Source organism: Rhamphochromis sp. 'chilingali' (assembly GCF_963969265.1).
Source record: "Rhamphochromis sp. 'chilingali' genome assembly, chromosome: 11".
NCBI classification, from domain to species: Eukaryota; Metazoa; Chordata; class Actinopteri; order Cichliformes; family Cichlidae; genus Rhamphochromis; species Rhamphochromis sp. 'chilingali'.
The window spans coordinates 25,198,163-25,219,689 of NC_137938.1; the positions used below are offsets into that span (position 1 = coordinate 25,198,163).

General features: G+C 39.7%; 1 protein-coding gene across 2 annotated transcripts; it reads left to right on the forward strand.

Annotated features, from left to right (window-relative positions):
• Window positions 1-1,229: 1,229 nt before the first annotated feature.
• On the forward strand, window positions 1,230-21,503 carry cops7a (COP9 constitutive photomorphogenic homolog subunit 7A). Of its 2 annotated transcripts, none has more exons than XM_080895953.1 (8): window positions 1,230-1,331; window positions 7,883-8,005; window positions 12,339-12,414; window positions 13,137-13,225; window positions 14,051-14,253; window positions 14,345-14,450; window positions 19,419-19,588; window positions 20,895-21,503. In XM_080895953.1, the coding sequence occupies exons 2-8, from the start codon at window positions 7,883-7,885 to the stop codon at window positions 20,932-20,934; spliced, it is 807 nt and encodes a 268-aa protein (XP_080752079.1). In that variant the 5' UTR covers window positions 1,230-1,331; the 3' UTR covers window positions 20,935-21,503. The 2 variants fall into 2 exon arrangements, with proteins under 2 accessions (XP_080752079.1, XP_080752078.1); XM_080895952.1 differs by having other exon boundaries at window positions 19,419-19,580.
• Window positions 21,504-21,527: the final 24 nt, after the last annotated feature.

Here is a 21,527-nt window from a genome sequence, read left to right on the forward strand (position 1 = left end):
TTTTGTTGTTTCCAATGATTATGGACAGGTTCACAGGTGAGGTCAGGCAGTCTCTATGGTGGATGCTCCTTGCAGACGACATTGTGGCTTGTACTTAGAGTAGGTAGGAGGTAAAGTGATGGAGGCATAGTCTGAAGAGAAGAGGAATGTAAGTCAGCAGAAGCAAGACAGAATACGTGTGTGTGAGGGATCATAAAAGGAGTAGAGATAGTAAAGATTTAAATACCTGTGGCCAACCATTCAAAGCAACAGAGGGTACATAAGAGAGCTGAGATGGTTTGGTTTATTTGCAGAGGAGGGAGTGTGGATATATCACTGAGAAAATGTTGAATATCAAGCATCCAGGCAGGAGGATTCAGAATCAGAATACTGTATTAATTCCTAAGGAAATATCTTAAAGGAAAGAACCAAACCAGAGTGTAGGTTCAGATGTTGTTTAAGGAGGACATGCAGTATAGCTGTATAGCTGTATATCTCAGATTTCTGTAAAGTTATTTATTTCATATTCTGTATAGTTTTTCATATTTATATCCTGTTCATAGCCTGTACATAGCTTGTACTCACTACAGCCTGTACATACTTATAGTTATAGAATATTCACAACATACTTCATACCGTGTACATTATAACATACCATAATAGACCCATTTCTGTAATATTACTCACATATCTATATTATTGCTAATATATATTGTAATATATCTATATCACTAAAGCACTTCTGGATGGATGCAAACTGCATTTCGTTGCCCTGTACCTGTGCATGTGCAATGACAATAAAGTTGAATTCTATTCTATTCTATTCTAATAGAGGAGGATGCTAGGAGCTAGCAGATGATCCACTGTAGCGATCCCTAAAGGGAGCAGCCAAAATAAGAAGATAAAGATATCATGCTTGTCTTGAGTTTCCCTCTGAAATACATACATAGACTTTGGGAGATGTAGAGTAATATTAAAGAGAAAATAAATATTAGTAAAGGTTATTGAAGATAATAAACAGTTGAGGCCTTTTTTTCATATTTATGTTCCCAAGTTGAAAGCATGCTAACTGTTTTATTTGGCTTTGTGTTTAGCAGGAAGAAGCATTTCATCACTGACTGCTGTTCATGAGAACATTGACACTCGGTACAGTCCGCTAACATTTGCGTGGAGTATACCCAGTCGCCGCTAAGTGGTGCTCTCCTCTCTAATCCGCTGTAACAAATCGTGATTGACAGCTGGCTTTGTCCCGCCTGCTTTGAGCGGCTGTCCAATCACGGATTACGTCACTTTGTTGTAGCGGAACTGAGCGCTCGAAAGGGAAACTGTCTGCCAGAAACCAACACAACAAGGTAAATTTTAACACGCTAATCTGCGTTTTACCATTTTTGTTTTAATATTTCAATGCATATGTAGTTTATTGGCTATCTGAATACGATGGTGGCATGTTTGAAGTCAATATAAAGCCTTAAAATGGACTGAGGCCTGAAGTCAGCGGTTAGATGAAGCCTGTCGGCGGCTAATTAGCCGCTAGCAGCCGAGCTAGCATGACACATTGAGCTTGAATAATAGGTAATGTTTACGTAAACAGTGAGCTTAAAGTCGGGCAGCTACCCAAAACTACAGTTATAATGTGTATCTTTAGCACTTTGTCTGACAGCTGATTTGATGTTTCGCCCCGGGTAAGCATATAAGCTTAATATCAGTGCACCCTAAATTTAACTACTTACTTCAGGACAACACATGACCCTTTAAGTCTCTGTAAGCGAGAGTTTTGGTTGATTTTTGTTTGAATAAATAGATCATCATCATCATTATTATTATTATTATTATTATTATTATTATTATTATTATTGTTGTTGTTGTTATTGTTATTTAATATTAACAAGTTTAAAATTGAGATCTTGAATCAGTGCAGAATGACAGAGACGTTTCTGTTTACTGCTTTAGACTTGAAAGACGAATATTAATTTAATTTTAACAAAGAATGTAACAAAATTAACATGGTGATAGAAGTAAAACTTCAAGCAAGGAAACAATAATTTTTTAAAGACCCAATTTCTGGGCAAAGTCTGCCATTTTAAAGCAGTCAGGTTGACTGCTTGCTCTGTAGATGCAGCTTTTGTGCTGCTGAACAATTAAATTACAAATAATTATAGATAATGCTTGGAAATATACGCACGGATAGGTTTCAAGGTGGCTTCCAAGTGGTGAAGGAACTTTGCTTGAAGTAGTTTCATATTTAAATGCAAACTTTATGCACACAAGTTGATTCAAACAGTATTGTATTAATGACCTGAAAAGTTGCAGATTTATTTGTGACTTTGACCGAAAACTGTCAGCAAAGAAGGCTCTTATTTATGAATGTCAATTAGTGCTAAAATGTATTTGTGCTCCTTTTTCATGCAGAACAGTCAATTTAAATATATCCATAAAACAAACATGACAAAAATGGTTTAGTTCCCAGAGGTATTTATAACACTTTAAATATAATTTGTGGGGTACACTGCTTGTTTGACTAAACAAGCTATTTGAAGGTGTCACCCTTATCTCTGGTAGAGTGTGAACGACAGTTTCTCAAGGGTACACTGATAAACATGAAGTGAATATTAGTAAGCGCTAGTATTAGCCTTATTAAGGGAATATCAGTGTATTGGCAAGCACAAACTCACTTCCAACATTGTGTAAAATGTGACTAAAAACAGAATGGAATGATTTTAAAATCTCACAAACCCAGATTTTATTCACATGGAGACACTGTTTTATGAAAAATATCCGTTCATTTTTAATTTCATGTCAGAAACATGTTTCCATAAATTTGGTTTGGGAGCAATTAAAGGTTAAAAAAGTAAGCAGTATGAAGAAGAAACAGATGGAGGAACATTTTGTAACTAATTGGATTAATTGGCAAAAAGTCAGTAACATGATCTGTTGCCAAAAAACAAAAACTGCATCTACAAATTGGAGAATAGTTTCGGAGTAATGTACCTCGATAATAAAGTTGTTAAGACTTTGAGTATCTCATCATCTGCAGTCCACAACAATATTAAATGATTCAAAGTGCCCAAGGGACAATGTCGACAATCACTATTGGATGCCATTGCAATTTAGCCCCTCAAGCAACACTGCATTAAAAACAGACAGGATTATGTTATTCTGAAAATCACTGCATGGGTTCAGGAACACTTGTTGATATTACTGTCTTTTAACACACTTCAACATCACATCCACAAATGCAGATTAAAGCTCTATTATGCAAATAATAATCCATATGTGAACATGATCCAGAAACCTCATCTTCTCTGGGTCACAGCTCATTGAAAAGGGACTGAGGCAAATAGAAAACTGTTCTGAGGTCATATGAATTGAAATTCTTTTTGCAAAACGTGGACACTGTATCCTCTTGACTAAAGAGGAGAGGGATTATCTGGCTTTTTTTTTTTCTTCAAAAAAGTCCTTCCATAAATCAGTAAGACAATGTGAAACTGCATACCGCTGCTATGAAAACAGCGTGACTTCCTGGTCCGGGTGCTGAACTGGACTGCCTGCAATCCAGCTCTTTTGCTGACTGAAAACATTTGGAACACTATGAAAAAGAAGAACTTTTTTGAGACGTGTTGCTACTATCAAATTCAAAATGAGATAATAATGATAATTACCACCAATATGGGCCCATAATTCCACAGTTGGTTAATCTTTAATTTTCATATTCCGAACAAATGAAGCCAATTGACAGACTAATAGTTATGGCCTTACTTCTAAATAGTCTACTAGTGTTTTAACTCTCACAGATTTGATACGTAGATGATACTTAAAATGCTACAAAACTGTTTTTAACTGTTTTTAAAAAACAGTTAAAAACTCTTCTGTTCAAACAAGCCTTTTGTTGATCTACATATTTTATTTTATTTTATTTTATTTTTTTTACATTATTTACATTTGATCTTTTACATTGTATATAATGTCTATTGATTTTATTGTTTATTTTAATATTTTAATATTTGTGTACAGCGCTTTGTGATTGCCTGTCTGCGAAAAGCGCTTAATAAATAAAGTTTACTTACTTACTTACTAAAATTATAACACAAGTAATCTCAGGGGATTTCAGAATAGTAACTACCATATTTTTCGGACCATAAGACGCACTGGATTATAAGGTGCACTGTCGATGAACGGGTCTGCTTCCATACATAGGCGCACCGGATTATAAGGCGCATTAAGCGAAACAAGCGTTAGCATTCCAGCTTTACTGTTTATGTTATGCTAGCATAGCTGTGCCGCTAGCGATCATGTAGCACATCATTATATACCATCTAGCCCAACTTCAGTTACGCTACAAACGTCACTGCTGTTTAGTTTTCTGTCTTCACTTATGTTGGAAGTGATAGCAGAGCTGTACATTTTAATTTTTTCAGAAATCTCTCTGTCAGAACATGGTATATCTTGTTTAGGTGGAAACTAGCGAGCTAACTTCCTGATAATTTCTAACTCCGTTAAATGTAATAAATTCTGTTTTCATGGATGCCTGGATGTTAAACTTAACTGTTACACCCGGTAAAGCAGCAACACTGATCATTTTATTACAGAGGAAAGAATTTAGACAGTTTATAACTCTCGGTGATGCTGCAGTGTTCGTCTGACTTTGGGACCTGATGCGGACGGAGTTTTGTACCCAGATTACTCCGCGAGGCTCCTGACTATGGTAGCCATAATGCTCCAACAATCCATCAAGCTGTGCGGCTTCGTAGCTTAAGTCATTCTAAAACATTTTTTGACAGATTTTTGAGCACTGTGTACCACATAAAATCGGTTCGAGGTCCGTAAGCACAACCAGAATTCATACATAAGGCGCACTGTCAATTTTTGAGAAAGTTAAAGGATTTTAAGTGCGCCTTATAGTGCGGAAAATACGGTAGTTTAAAGTAAAGCACAACAATTTTCATTTGAGCAAGCACAGTAGGGGGTCTTATTAGCAGGAAGAAACCTCAGAGAGAACCAGACTGGTTCAGTGAGGGCTGCCATCTGTCTCTACTGGTTGGGGAAAGGGTAGAAAGAAAACATTAGCATTGAGAAACAGCAAACATGCTAATCAGGTTGGTGGGTCATTCAACGATAAATTCAGTGAGTGTCTCCCACCTGAGCCTCTCCGAATAAACAGATTCTTTTTTATTAATGACCATTCAATATTCTAAGAACATATGCTAAATTTACCTTCACACTATGAAAAAGTCTTTTTTTCAAGCCCTCAGTGGGTGAAAATTTGCACTGACATAAAGCATGTAGTTTGAGTAGCATCTAAAAATGAATCTGGTACCAAAATGTAGGTATATAGCTTTCATAGCTTGTTTTCACCAGCCAGATAGCTTACACAGTCGTATAACCCTTGAGAGTTTATCCAAAATGCACTTCCTGAAGTTTCTTTCTGGGTACCAGTGTTTGTTTCTGTTATTCTATGTGATAGACATTACATTGATACAGTTTAGTTATTTGAACAGTGATATATCCCATGATGATCCTCAAAGTTGGTTACAGAAGAAACTGTGCTAAACAAAAAATTGATTTTAGCCTTAGATGGTGACACTTGGAGTGGGTGTAAAGTTAATTTGGTTGCAGTTCTTCACTCGATGTTAAATTTGTTTTTCAGCCCAGAAAATTTCATGCTACAGCTCCTCCTGTACTTAAGAGATTATGAGGGCTCAAAAATGCTGTTAAAATGACACAAATCAATGTGTTTATATGCAGTGACCCTGGTCTAGACAGCAGTCAAACATAAAACATATGCAGCTCCCAAAGTTGCCTGCAGAAAGGTAAAGAGGACACAAACCCCATCTAACCAAAACAAGCAACTTTATTGTCACATCGTGATAATTTCTGTCCTCTGTCCATATGGTCTTAGTTAATCTAGAACCAAACATCTCATCAGTTATTTTCCTTTAAGTAGCTTTAAAATGATTTAAGCTTCTGTTCTTTGTTTTAGGTTTTTAGTATTTGCACAGGCTGTAACCTCTGTGTTTTTATGGCTCAGTTTGCCTCAGCATTTAATAAGAAGCTGACTATGTGAAGTGTCAAAACAAAAACTCAAGCCTTAGCAGTGGTTTGCAGTGACCTTCAGCATGTGTCTTGGTTGCGATGCAAAGTCTATAGCACAGGGAGCTGTTTAGTGAGTTCGGGGTATTAGAAAACAGTGGAAGCTTGCAGCTCCAAAATTCAATTTTGTATTTCTTCTGCTTGCAGTATAGACTTTTTATTATTTAATAAACTGTCTTAGTCACTTTGATTTTCTAGCTGTCCAAATATAGAGCTCCTCTCAGCAATAACAATAGCTAAAGAACTGAATGTTTTGAGTAGGACTTGTAATGCCTGAATATGGTAGGACAGGGACATTGTATTAACATTAATACACAATTAAAGTAAATGAATAGGCAAAATTAAGGATACGTTGTTAAAAAGAATAATACAGGCATTACCTAAGGTCTTTGTTAAAACCACGTATCTTAATTTGCAGCTGTCTGTCCATTTAAATTTATTCATGAATGACAGTGGGGTTTTTTCTGTTTTATTCATGTTTATTATATCACAGTATCTTGTGTCTGGACAGCTGCATCTCTCATATTGAGCAGATCAACAAATTCCTCATGCCACCTCTCACTGATATGCAGCCAGTTTTGGCCATCTTTTAAATTCAGTTGAGGTATACAGATGGATCCAGTTCAGCCTCACACTTCGAGCTTGATTTGACTTTTAGAAAGCCCTGAAAGTACGAGAGGCGGTGTTTCTTTAGCACGGTGTAGGTTAACTTGTTTGATTAAATCGCATGTCCACTCACCTTTTCAGCTCATCTGGGAATGTGCACTTTGGACCTCCTCAATGATGATGCGATGGGGCGACATACAGAAAATGTGCATCTAAATGTGTCCAATTTATGGGGATAAGATACTATATTGGTGCCATCAGCAGAAGCAGGCAGAGTAGTATTAGCACCACAATGGGTATCCAGACACTGTTGCATAAATTTTAGGAAGTGGCCTAAGGTAATGATGCCAGTATGATGCAACTGCAATAATTTAATCATGCATCTGTAATACCAACTTCCCTTGTGTCCCAGGATGTGTCTACTGGGATTAAGATCTTAAAATATCCCATCAGTTGCTCAGTTGAGGCTCATTTGAATCAGGAGGAAGTGGGATCAAACTGGCATACATTTAGATTTTTATAACTAGAGAATGTAAAGAAAACATTAAATATGACGGGTTAGATCGGGGTATGGTCCTGGATGTTTATTAGGTTGTTTGTTTTCTTTCCAGATTTTAAGTGTCTGCTTGAGGCGCAGATAGATTCATGTCAGTACTTAGGTAATTATTCTGGTGCTGCCTTCAGCCCAAAGTGCATTTGCATCGTATTTCTATTGAGGGAGTGGGCTGATGAATATACATGCCCTGCTTCACATTCGTTTCACTTGTTGCCTGCTTTGGTACTGCCCAGTTAAGCTGCTCTTTCAGTGTCTGAGGAGCTCTCCAGGCAGTTTGAGGGTTAAGTGCTTTGGTCAAGAGCCCTTGGCTGTTGGACATTAAATTAGAGTGAGTATTGTTCATTTATATAGATATATTTTCAACAAGTGACGAGTGGCTGCAAGGTTTGACAAGGGCATGGCATTGCACGCAGATGCTGTGGGGTCTGAGGCTTCATTAATAGACCATTGTAGTTCTTGTTCTTGTGTTTTTCAAAGATTTTGATATGATGTCCCCAGAGGGCTTTAATAAAGTGGCAGAGCTAAGGCAATAAGAGAGGATATCTCTTTGATTCTTATCGTGATTGCTCTGCAGCTCATCCTTGTCTCTGTAGTATCCTTGTCTCGTCTAACCTGCTAACTGTGTTTCTGGTACCTGTGTCCTCCCGGCATCAGATGGAGGTGGAGCAGCTCCTGTCTCTGTCAGGCTCAGCACTGGCCCAGGCTGTCAGCTCTCTGCTGGAGACCCCAGGCCTCTATGTTTTCTCTGACATCTTGGAGCTGCCTAATGTCAGAGAGGTAAATGCTCTTTCCTCACGCTTTATCCACACACTCTGCCCTTTGGGATATTGTCAGTCCTGGCATGAATGAAAATCATTATTAGTTAAGTCTTGTGTTTAAATGCACCATCAATAAATTCTTCCAAAACTAACTAAAGATACCAACAACACCACAGAGAACAACCACACTGATAATTTTATTGGAGCTGAAAGAATTTGCACCATTTTTAACTCAGTGGTGCCTCAGTGCTTGTTTGCTTTTTGGACCTGAAGGAGCTTTTGGATCCTGAAGTGATAATGATGTCAGACTTAACAAGTCAATTTCCTGAAGATATATAAACTGAAGATGAACTAGAGCCAAGCTGGTCCCACAAGATTATGCAGTAAGTCACTATAACCTTTAAGCTTAATCACTTAACCAGAAAATGATTAAGCACAGTCTTATTTACAGTTTTGGCCAGGTAAATGGCAGACCTTCCTGTCTTAATGCTGCCCCCTGGTGGTGAGAGTTTAAGTTAAAAACTGCAGAGGGAAATTACAAAAATGTCCTTTAATGAATACAAGAAGAAGCTGATCAGCCAAACCAGTGGCTGCACAGCTTGTGTGTAGTATGATTGCAAGTGTTTACAAACTGAATCACATTTGCCATCCGTGCAAGTGGAAAAACACCACAGTTATGTTCCAGTGACTGAAATCAGAACTCACCCTCCGATCAACACAACAACACATAATAAGCATCGAGCTCCTGAAGGCACCATAAAGTGCAGGATAACACGTTACATACACACAGCTAATACCCTGTTTTTGAAGCGAAATGCTGCTTTTAAAGGAGAGTGTGATTTAGCAGAAACATTCATCCATTACTTAAGTTAAGCCGTGAAAAGGATGGAGAAAAAGCCAGACCAGCGGGAATATTTGCTAAGGATTTGAGACACCCTTTTTTAGGAGCTAAACAGATAAATTGCATTTGTCCTTATTTAATAAAGAACCATACCAAGGTGAAAAAAAATGAAGACAAGCAGTCCTAAAGAAATATAGCAGAGGACATTTTAACTAACAGATTGCAATAAAAAGACAAGAGAAAAAAGCTAAAGTTGAGATTTCTGAACAGTTCAGACAAAGTGATAAATACCACAGGAAATTAAAAATGTCGGTTTGGAGTCAGTTTAGACAGAAGAGCAACAATACAACAGCCTACACAAATATTTACCTCTGTGTTTTTTCCCCTCACTGTTTTTTAACTGTGCATCTATTTACACAATAATCTATTCCAAACATCCTGTGTGAGTTTATTCAGTTCTATTGTGATTTTCCTCTGGCAGGACAAAGACAAGTGTTCTCTTTTCATCAGACAATATTTGTATTTTTAACAGCAGTGAATATTTTCCTTTCCTCTTAGCTACTTTCCAGACATGCACAACACTCAAATCGACGTAGGCAATTACAGAAGTCAGACGAAGGGCCACTGCGGTCATTCCTTTCCCCCCTATAATTTCTGTTAAATTTAATAGATGGCCTCCAGTTATTTATAAGGACAGGGAAAATGGTTTGAAATGGAATAGGATTTCTGCAATAGAGCAGCTGGACATTAGCAAAGAAGAATTTCACCTGCCCTCTTTCTTTTTTTTTTTAAAAGTTATATTAAAATATTTTTTTTAAACCATGGGGAAGCTGTGCATCAGGAGGTAGCGCAGGTTGTCTGCTAATTGCTAGTGGTTCGATCCCTGTCTCCTTTAACCTGCCTGTCAAAGTATCCTTGGGCAAGAAACTGACTGCAGAGTTGCCCTCATCCATCAGAGTGTAAGTGTGTGAACGATGAAAGCACTTGTATGAATGTGTGTGTTTCAGGTGGATGAGGCTTGGAGTAGCAAAGAGTGATCAGATTTAGTAGAAAAGCACTATGTTAGTACCCGACTGTTTAACATGCATGTTTTAGCCAGGTTTTTATTAATTAAAATATAATTGACACGTTTGTTTATTAAATGGCCACATAAGGTATAAGGTAACTGTACCAGGCGATCTTCCTTATCATGCTGTGTGTAGTCACCCGCCTAAGGCCAACTCTGAGCCAAGAAAAAACCCTGGTGAGGAAATGGATGGATGTGATTACTATTTAAATGTTAAGGACCAGGAAATATTAGACGGGGGTCATTCTGTGTCAGTTCATCATATGCCTCCCACCTGACCATCTCAGATTTGCCAGGGCAAAGATAGTCTCTTAATAGGAATTATGCTAAATTTCAGGTCCCTGCTGTCAGACGTTTTTCTGGCATCTTTTTTTGAGGGGATATTTTAAAGTTCATTTATCTAGAAAATTACTTGAGCTAGATTTTTCAGAGGAAATATCTGGTACCATGACGATATTAATATGGACTGTCGGGGGTGTAGCTTAAATTAACATAGAATGATGGCAGCTTGAAGTGTCATAAATACTTGGATGTCTAATCTCTGACAGCAGATTTGAAGGCTTGTAGAAACTACAAATTCTGGAAGGGGAGAGTAGAGGGCTGATAATTTGTTTATAGCTTCTCATACACAAGGCATATAATATTCTTTAAAAGATCGGGTGAATGGTTTCACTGATGTTCAAGCTTCAGTATAGGTGGAGAGGGAAAAAAAACACATTTTCATCCAACTTCAGTGTGACATTCCCCAGGTATGCCTCCATGTACCAAAATCCAAATTACCTTTTTTAGAAAGAGAAGGTTTCTGTTAATAATATATCAAAATTTGTGATGGTTTTCTGTCTCATTTTCTCAGTATGAGGTGTTTTCTTTCTTTTTTTTTGACACTCTTAAATTTATGTACGGGAGCCAAAGATTGTTTCAGAAGCCGAGCAACATGTTTTAATTTAATTTATGCACCTTCAGGGCCCAGCAGGAAGTTTTTTTTTCTAGCCAAGAAGAGAGGATGTGTGCTCAGTACCATAAGCACATGATTACAGGCAGGAGTTCCTGGTACACTGGATGCAGATATGTAATTAAGGAGGATGACATAAAAAGGCTGAGACTTCCATGAAGGAATTCAACTTTTAGTTACATTCTGCTATTGAAGATAACTTGTTTCATTAACGTTGATGATGCAAGCTATACAGGTAGCAGAATTCATGCATGTGAATGCATGTGGTGTTATATTATATTTCTTCAAATGAATTAAATGCTGTTGGTGTAGTATTTATAATTTCTTTGAAAAAAAATGTCATTAGCTGAATTACTGAGACTTTATGATCAAGTGATTGAAAATTATATCTTGGAAATACTTAAATAAGAATGTTAAAATGCACTTTTGAAGCCCGAGTATCTCTGTAGCCAATAATCTGATAAGGACAATCTCTCAAATTTTATCTCGGCTATTAAAAATGAAAGGCAGCGGGTGAAATTTAGGCCCTTTGTCTTAGATCCAGTAAATTTTAGAAATATTTGAATTTATTATAATCCTCAACTGCCATACATAAAGATGAGTATTTCAAAATTCATACTGGGACAAATTTTGATATGTTATTAGCAGAAATGTCCTCTTTCAAAAAAGGTAATTTAGATTTGGTACATCGGGTCATACCTGGGAAATATCACAGTGAAGTTGAATGAAAATGTGGTTTTGTTTTCCATATTCAAGCTTGAATATCAGTGAAACTATTCAGCTGATCTGGACTGATTTAAAGAATATTTTGTGTCTTGTATATGAGAAGCTATAAAGAAAATATAAGCCCCTACTTATCCCTACGTGAACTTGCAGTTTCTTCAGGACTCCAAATTGAAAGCGATTAGGCATCCAAATATTTATGATGCTTCAAACATCCATCATTCTTTGTTAACCTGAGCTTCACTCCTGAGAGTCAGAGAGTCAGCACCAGATATTTACTCTGAAATATTTGAAGGACACAGCTCAAGTAATTTTCTAGAATTTTAAAGTTGCCGCTCAAAAATTATGCTATAAAACATCTAAAACCTTTCATAACTTAAAGTATTTTTTCTGCAAAAATTAATGTCACTAGGGAGCTGAAATCCAGCATAATTCCTGCTAAATAGTGCATCTTTACCTGGAATCTTTTCAGGCAAAACTGTGAAACTGTCATGTGGGAACTTCTTTTTTTTATTATAAACTGAGATGGAATGACCCACAGATCGCCAGAGATGGATTTTGGAGCCTGGTATGAATGCAGAATAGTCCTAACACATTTGAATATACCCGTCAGGTCTTTTTTTGTGTTTCTTTCTTTTTTACTGACTCACAGAAACACCTCTGCTCTGTCCATGGATAAAATGCCGTTGAATAGCTCTTACGTAGAGAGTCTCATTACTTACAATATTCTGCCACATCATTTTCTCTTTCATCTTCTCTCCAAACCACAGCTGGAGAATGGTCCTCATGCACCGGTGTACCAGCTCCTGAACCTCTTTGCCTATGGAACCTACTGCGACTACAAAGGTATTGCAGCGGCAGCACAATGTAAATAAGTAATAGGGTGGCCCTGCAACTCTTTTATTATGAGCCGTATTTCTTTGCTTCAAGGCAGGCACCTTGACACAGAGGCTTTAAACACCCTCACCTGAAATGCTGCAGGCAGGTGGTTCATGGATAAAAATTGCTGGAGCCTATTTAGACTGATGATTGTCTGTGTCACAAACAGACTGTAAACAAATCTTTTCCAACTTAAATTGCTTTCTGCGTAACACACCAGGAAGCTTCAAGTAGAAGTGGAATCCTAATTATGACTAATTATGTACTGAGGATCAACCAATAGCCTGGAAAAAAAGATTGTAGCCTACTTTATTGTTCTTTCCCTTTTGAGACTTGCCGCCAGGGAGCACATTTACTTTCATAGAGCTGTGTAGTGGATCCCTTAGAGGAGCTGTCAGAGCTGCCGTCTCAGGGGGCGTGAGTCCTGTCACCAGGGTAGCGAGTCAGCAGGAGGCACAGTTGCAGGAAATGGACTTCCTCCCGACTCTGTTCTCTGACTGCTTAAACAGCTCCACACTCACCTTCACCTTGCTGTGTTACATTACACCTCATAGTAATAAGTTTTGCTTCTATTATGTGTGGCTGTTTGACCCTCTGTAAAGTAACACTTACACACTGTTCTGGTAAATGTTTCCCATTGTGTTTCTATTTGTTTTTTTGTGTATTATTATTCTCGTCTGCTGCTGCAGAGAGAGCAGCCTCACTTCCCGAGCTGACCCCGGCACAGAGAAACAAACTCCGTCATCTGTCAATCATCAGCTTGGCTTCCAACCTCAAGGTACAGGTCCATTATTCTCTCGTCCAGGTTTTACATAAAAGTGCAGATGAGCTGTGGTGTTGTATTGATTTTTGTTTTCTTTGTCTCAATCTTAGAAAATAAATTTGCTGCAGGCGTCATAAAGCAAGCCCTGATATAAATGATATGTGGGCAATTCTGCTTTTAGATGGCTTTGCTATTTTCCTCGGGCTCATAATCAGATTTTTTTTTTCTCTTTTTCTTTTTAACACTCGTGTGAGGTTGGCTGTGATCCTAAGCTTGTGGCTGTAAATATATCAGCTAAATTTGGAGGAAAACAACAGACGAGCCTCTTAATTTCTCAAGAAAAGTTACCAGCACAACTTGTACCCTTCGTGTCATTTGAAATTTCAGTGCCAGCACTCCATGTCCACGATAAAGTATTCATCTTATGTGGTTTGTTACAGCATCTCTCCACTGTCCTGCACCTCTCCTTGTGCCCTTTTCTTTTCTCTGCTCCTGATAAATAATAGATTCATTATTCTCACCAGTGCTGTCTTTTTTTTTCTTCCTCCTCTAACTTAATATCTGTGTCCGTTAACATCCCTCTTTTCACTCCTGCCCCCTTGTTTTTCTCCTTAATGTGTCACCGCTCTCCCTACATGTGGGTTTGAACTCACTAATTGCCCAGTGAAGGATTGTAAAGATTTAAGCTCCTTTCATCTTCCTCTGGCAGTGACATTTACACAAATGAGCGTTTTCACTGTAACATTTTTTTTTTTGTCATTTTCCATCAGAGCACTGAAGTGGAATCAAATTAGTTGCCTGCTTACCTACACTTTCCTCTTCTCTTTATTTTCCCCTCAGTGCCTGCCGTACTCGCTGCTCCTGCAACAGCTCGATTTGAAGAACGTGCGGGAACTCGAGGACCTGCTGATTGAAGCTGTTTACTGCGACATCATCCAGGGGAAACTGGATCAGAGGAACCAGCAGGTGGAGGTAGACTGCAGCGTGGGTCGCGACCTCGGCCCTAATGAGCTGCCAAACATAATCAACACGCTGCAGGAGTGGTCAGTATCACCTCTAAGTGTCTGTGGACACACTTTAGATTTATGTCTCAATTATCTGTTTTTCTTACTCCGTGCTTTTGTTCTCTCTCAGGTGTGCAGGTTGTGAGGCAGTTCTGTGTGGTATTGAGGAGCAAGTCTCGAGGGCAAACCAATACAGAGAGAGCCAGTTAAAGGTCAAAGTCCAAGTGGAAACAGAAGTAAGTCCTTCCTCCCTTCAGTCTTCAGTTCTGTCTCTTTTCCGCTTGGCTACTATCTCCCCTTTTTTCCCTACCAGCCATTTGTGGTATTCTAGTTTCACCCTGACTGCATATTTCGTTATTTGCAACCTCATTTCTGTAATCAGTCTGTAATCAGTGGGAATGCGATTAACAATTTCATAACAGCCATTTAAAGTGATTTCTTTTCTAATGCACTTTGTGTCAGTAAAAACCTGCAGTCCCTTAAATGTCCAGCTGATGTTAAACTAAACATTTTTATTCTCTGTTAGCGCAGCTCTGTGAATTGCTTGGTGGGGTTAAAAAATAGAAAAGATAATGAATGCATTTTTATTTTACATTTTTTCGAGATTTGCATTAAATTGACTGACATGAAGCCACGGTGCAAGTTTGTTTACTTTTCTCATGTTCCCTTCATCAACACTCAGGCAGCCTGCTAGATGCTGTCAGTCACACAGGCACTGACACACCCCTCTATTATTAGTATTCATGCCAGATTTAGACAGTAAATTCACTGATGATGTGTGATTGCTCCAACTAGCTCGAGCTTGACAAATCAAGTGGGCATCTTCCAAGGTTAAAGCTGTCTTAGTACAAAACTCCCTCTCCGTGCAAGAGAGCAGCTCAGCAAGGTTAAAGTCCTGTCTGTGGAAAAGGGGCCGAAGCCTCACGTAAACTTTTCACTGCAAATTTGCATGGAAAAGTGAGAGGGGACTTTCAAAGGCATTCATGGGCAGTGTGAACAGGAACAGATGCAGCTACGCAAACATGTTTTTGTATTCATGTAGGTACCTCACTGTTGTTTTAATGTAGACTTACAGATATTTGCAGACTCATTGGGGGTAACTAGAATAGTTTTACATGTTCACTAAACAAACTGTACATGTGTCATATGTAAATGGACCAATAATAACATAGTACTCCTTTACTCCATCTGAGCACTCAAATCCCTTTTACATTAAAACTACATTCAAGCAGCAGAGGCTTTGAGAGCTTTCTAATCATAAAACACATCATCTGACTGTATGTGGCAGTCTGGGCTTTAGTGTCTTGTCCAAGGACACTTCAACAGGTGAAATGGAAGAGCCCAGGATTGAATTTTTGACCTTCTGTTGACCCGCTGGGTGACATTTGCCACTCCCCTTTCACATCTGTCCATACTCTGAAACCTGGCCAGTCTCCCCAATTAGGAATTACTTACCAAATCAACATTTCTTCGCTTTCGTCGTGCCAGCGAGCCGCTCTCTTGGCACAGACGTACCCTTTTACAAGCGTTCGTTTGCTCACAAAGAGTTAAGCTGCATCAAGCCCTCAAAGTGTTCTTAAAGTGAAAGTGTTCTCAGTGTACTTTAACTATAAGATGACCTTTGAAAGTGTTGACTTTAGTATGGATGAGACAACACCACTGTTTCTGCCACTGCTGCATATTTAGATGTGGCTGCTTTATATGAGGCTGTTCTTATATCTATAGAAAACAGTTCATGCAACGATAGGAAAATTAGTTTGATAAAAGCTTTACATACAAAATATAAACAATGTTCACAAGTGTTCGATGTGTTGCCCCTCTGGACTCACAGCATGCGTCAATACGATAAATAAACCACGATAATTCTTTCTCATACACCCTGTATGTATCGGTGGCAGTGGGAATAATCTCTATTCCCGTTGACACCATCAGGGTTATGAGGGGCGCTGGAGCCTATCCCAGCTGTCACGGGGCAAGAGGCGAGGAACGACCTGGACAGGTCACCACAGGATGTCTGTCACAGGCTCAACACATAGAGACAGACAACCATGGATAACGTGCCAAAAATGAATGAATGTGTATTCTCTTTCCATGCTTGGTCTCTTTTTTTTTTTCTCTTGAAAAGGTCTTAAAACATCCTAAATTTAACTTGCTTCTACCTGCAGTTCACATGAGTGGACTCGGACTGCTTAAGTTAACAGCGTTTTCATAAGATTAACTAAACGCATTCCTCTGAGAGATTAACATGTAAATATGGACAATATCGCAGCTTATACATTGCCGTTAACTTTTCTGAATTGTGGTTTTGTTACATCATTGTCGTTATAAAATCAGGATTTAGCAGTGCAGCAGCTCGGATAATGGCTTGTCAGTTAAGGCTGCTTAACATCAGTATAATGGGACGTGTTTGTGTCACTATTTCATGCTTGTCCTGTTGTCTGACAAGAGAAAAATAGAGGTATGTAAATGAGAACTGCTTTATTGGGAACTCGGCTCTTTTAAAATACAGTTTATGGAAGCAGAGAGAGTAACAGAAGAAGTAAACAACACTGCAGTGTTAGCCACATTTGCCGTGCACTGTGCTGACAATTATTACATGCGGTTAAACTGCTCGAGATGTAACATTTTATATTTAAGTGCAGAAGAAGAAACATAATAAAATAGCACAACAAAGAAAAGAAGAAACAAGAAAACAAATTGCAACCTTATAGAAAACAAATCATCCAATAAATCACTCCACTAAAAGAAGAGATGAAGAAAACTGATTGAATTACTGAAAGCATAAGTAATCTGGTTTGAGGTGACAAAGCAAAGCATGTTTGAAGAAGTGAAAAGATGGCAAGGAGTGGATATTTAAAGGTAACTTATTACAATCAGTGGAACATAAAAGCTTTTATAAGTTTCCTTTGATACAAAATCTACTTTAAAGCTTCTAAATGCAGGCTGTTCCCTCCAGAAGTCATCCACGGGCTCTTCATTACCTTAGAAGACACAGATAACCTCTCCCCGAATTTAAAGTGATTGATTTATCAGCTGAATCGCTCTGAATCCCATTGTTTACAGCTGGTTGCTAGTGGATGTTACAGGTTCTGGTTCAGGATAAATGAGCATCTTGTGTTGCGGTCATTTCGGCAGTCATCTCTACAAGTCTCTGAATTTGGTTCTCTCCACCTGTCCCACTTGAAGAGTCGGGAGAACTGGAGCCTGTCATAGGTTGTCGTAGGAGAGGGGTTTGGTACCTCCTGGTCAGGCCTAAGAACTCACTGTCCATTGCCTCTCACCATCACATCCATTTGTATATCTTCTTGTCCTTAGCGGGCGACCAGCGGCGGTGGTCTGCCGCGCAACCAGTACGCTCCTGTAGGTGCCGCAGGTTCTCTTGCTTGACCAACGATTATCTTCCACGCTTTTCGATCTAAGGCGATGGTTCTTGCCTGCTCGAGGTCAAGTCGAAGGGCCTTCAAATCATCCTGGATTTGTTTCATCCATGTCTTCTTTGGTGCATTTCGATGCACCCTCCAATCGGTGGGGCGGGTCAACCAGAGTAGGCCATGGGGGTAGCGGCTCGGGTCCATTCGACAAATGTGGCCAAACCAAAGGAGTCGGCGGCGCTGGATTAGGTCGCCGATCGTTGGTTGGCTGCCGCAGCTGGTGAGGATGGTGTCATTCGAATGACGGTCGCGAAGGGAAACGCCGAGAATGCATCTAAGGCAACGCATTTGGAAAACTTTGAGCTTGCTCAGGTCGTGTTTGAGCATTGTCCACGTCTCTGCGCCGTAAAGTAGAATGGGCAGGGTTCAGTAAAGGCGGATCTTTGTCGCCAATGAGATGTTGTTCTTCTTCCAGACGCACCAGCGCAGGGAAGCGAATGCTGCCGCCGCCTGCCCGATTCTGGAGCATATCTCCGCTGATGATGCCACTTTCTTCTCCTCGACGAGGGACCCCAGATATTGAAATTGTTGGACTTGTTTGATCTGCACACCATCAAGGTGGACGATCGTTGGTGAGCCGTCGGTGGTCAGGACTTTGGTCTTCTCAGCGTTAACCTTGAGGCCGTACAGTTTGGAGTGCCGGGCGATGTCATAGAGGATGTGAGTTGCCTCGGTGTCGTCTTCGGCAAAAATGGCGCTATCGTCAGCGAACATTAGATAGGTGATAAATCGGTCAGTCGAGGCTTGGACTCCGCGGCAGCCCTCGAATGCTTCCGTTTGTATATGGCCCTTTAGACTAATGTGGGACCGAGGCAGTTGTTCATTCTTATCTACAGTGATGTAGATAAGTAACAGGAAGAAAAAAATCCTCAACTACAAAAGAGACTTTTCAGCTACACGTTTTCTGAGGAAGAAAAACCTGTTATTAAGCATTTGTTTTTTGTGCGTCAACTGTGATGTCACCACAGTCCTGTGATCGTTGACACTTCTTGGTTCAGGTGCACCTGACACACTGCAGTTGTCACTTGCATGTTCTCAGCATCAGTGCTGTTATGGGAATAGAAGAAGTTAAAGTAGGAAGCAAGCTTTCAAGCTGTTGCAGCATCTCCTACTCTGTAATCAGACCATCTCTGAGCTCCTGTACTGTTATATCATTGAAATGGCGCTAAAGAAAGAAACGGTCATACACTCTGGTGTCCAACACGGCCAGTACACCAGCCTACAAAATTCAGCACGCGACCATAAAAGGATAATTAGAGTGGAGTTTGGTTTTTGTAACTTTTTACATGCACAAAAAAAACAAGATCTGCTCCCTGACGTGTGTTTGTCCGCTTGTGTAGATCCTTTTCTTCATTCTGGGTGTGCAGCCGACAAAGACATGTAGCAGTGACGCTGTACGTAGGTAGAATGCTGATTGGTTGAAAGTTTGGCTTGAACAGGACAGCAGAGTTCAGCGCAATGGGGAAAGAAGATGGGAAAAATATCAAAGACCAAACAATCAGCACGAGACACACAGACAGCAGCCGCAGTGGACCGTCTTAATCATTTTTAACTCAGTTTCACTTCACTACAAAGAAGTTCTTTGTCTGTTATGGCTGCTGTCTTCTCCACAGCAGGCTGAAGGACCAACAGCAGCCCAGACACAAGAGTTTTACGTTACCAGTTGTTCTAAATATTTTTGACATGGCCTCCTGGTGTCACTAACACAAGAGGACACCCACGCTCGTCCCTTTAATTTTCAGTTTTTACCCTCTCTCTTCACTTCTCCACCAGGTCTCAAATCTACAGAAGACGTTAAAGGCCAGCGCCGCGTCTCCATCGTCAGGCCCCGCTCCAGCTGGAGCCGCCTCCAATCAGGACGCAGACCAACCCGCCGAGCCACGAGACCCCGCTTCCTCTCAGGAACCGAGACAACCAGGCAAAAAGAGCTCAAAGGTGAAAGGGTGAGTGGCGTCCCGCTGTGTTTGTAGTGGTTGCACGTAGCGGGCAGCAGAGTATTTTGAGTGAGCTGCTTTCATATTTATTTATTTTATTATACAAAAGCACCCACCAGGAGTTTGCATAGAAATTGCATTTATTGTTTTCATGGCTAAATATTTTACAGATTGAGCGCATTTTATTCAAATTGGTTGGTACGCTTTTAAATGAAGTTTCTGTTGTTGAGGTTCTTCCCTCCCCCATCCAAATAAGAAATTCATTTTTACAAGTCACAAAATTGGAACAGAAAGCTTCATATGGAGGTTTTTTCCATTACGTTTGTTTTATCGCTGCACCTCCTTTTGTTCTTTGAAGCACTTTGTAACTGTGATTTTTGAAAGGTGCTTCATAAATACGTATATCCCTACTTATAAGCATGAAACTATAAAGACTACTTCAAACACTAAATTAAAGCCATTAGTCCGGGTTTCTTGTAGAGAGCAAAAGTTAATTCAGCCGAGAACCACCGTGTTTCCATTTTTCTAATAAACAGTAAAAAGCCAGCTGCTGCTGTAAGTGGCTTGTCTGTGCAGAGCGTGTGTCTGCATGAAGTAGCTTTATTATCAGATGCACATTAGTGTTTTGCAGCGGTACCATAACCCCGCTATCAGGAACTCTCTTTCTGTTCTGCTTCCATCCGGCCTAATTACCAGTGGCTAATTTCACATCTGTCCTGGATTGTAAAATGTCAGTGGATATACAAACGCCCCGCGTGTTTCCTTCCTGAAAGAACCATTTCCCCCCTCCAGTGACCGGCCAAGATGCTTTGCTTGGCTGCTGTTTATGTTGTTCTTGTCAAACAGAGAGCAGTGATTATTTTCTGGCTGCCTGTCACATTTTGACGAAGCATAGAGCCCTGTAATTTCCATCACTCAGCACCACACATCATTCAAATGAAGATCCACTCAGTGTTTTAAAATCCAAATTAATGATAGCTTAACCTCAATCCTCAAATGAAAACAAGTTTTGACACCATTTCTTTATGAAGCTATTTAAAGGATGGGACTGATACTGCAGCTGTTATTATTAGAAATCTGCTCTTTGCCGAAATATGCAGAAGAAGAAAATCCACTGTGATCAGTGCCACTGCGAAAAAAACTAAACTGTAAATACTGGTGTTGGGAATTTTAGCATAAAGACACTTTTGCACCCAGGTTGCATCAGTAATTTGTTGCTTCAGTAGAGCAAGCAGAAAGTAAACATGTAAGTCATCAAATTATTTAAATAAAAAAAAGAAACACCAGCTGAGTTTTGTATTTGTTTTCTGTCCAGGCTGCGAGGCAGCGGCAAGATCTGGTCCAAGTCCAACTGAGGACGAAGGGACAGCGGCACTGATGGACACTCACTAATCAACGGGCACACACGGTGTTGACAAAAACAAACATTTAAATAAATAAATAAAATGTGATGATCACAGTTCATTTACCACAGAACAACCAGGGAGCTTCACGGGAACTTTTTCTTCTAACCAAATCTCACCCTGACGGATTGAGAACCACACACGGAGCTGATGGATAAAGCAGGCGTGACATCTTCTCCTGCAGTCGTTAACGGGCGGACTGTTTGTGTAAATACACGGAGACAGAGCAGTCTGCAGCAGGAGTCAGTTGCCTTTGACCAGAAACAGGATCAGTGTATTTGACGCCTGTTTGTTTGTGTATGCGTGTGTGTGTGCATGCGCGAGTGTGTGTGTGTTTGTGTGTGTGTGTGTGTGCGTGTGTGTGCATTTTTTTGGTCTAAATTGTTCTCTTGGTTTAGTTTAATTCTATGTTGCTTTGTATTATTTGTCTCTCTCGCTCGCTTCTGAGGTGAGACGTGTAAAAAAAGGAAAAAAAATCTGAATATAAATTGTTGGAAAATAAAACGAAGCCCTGTACTTGTCTCGACTGTCTCATTAATGTCACT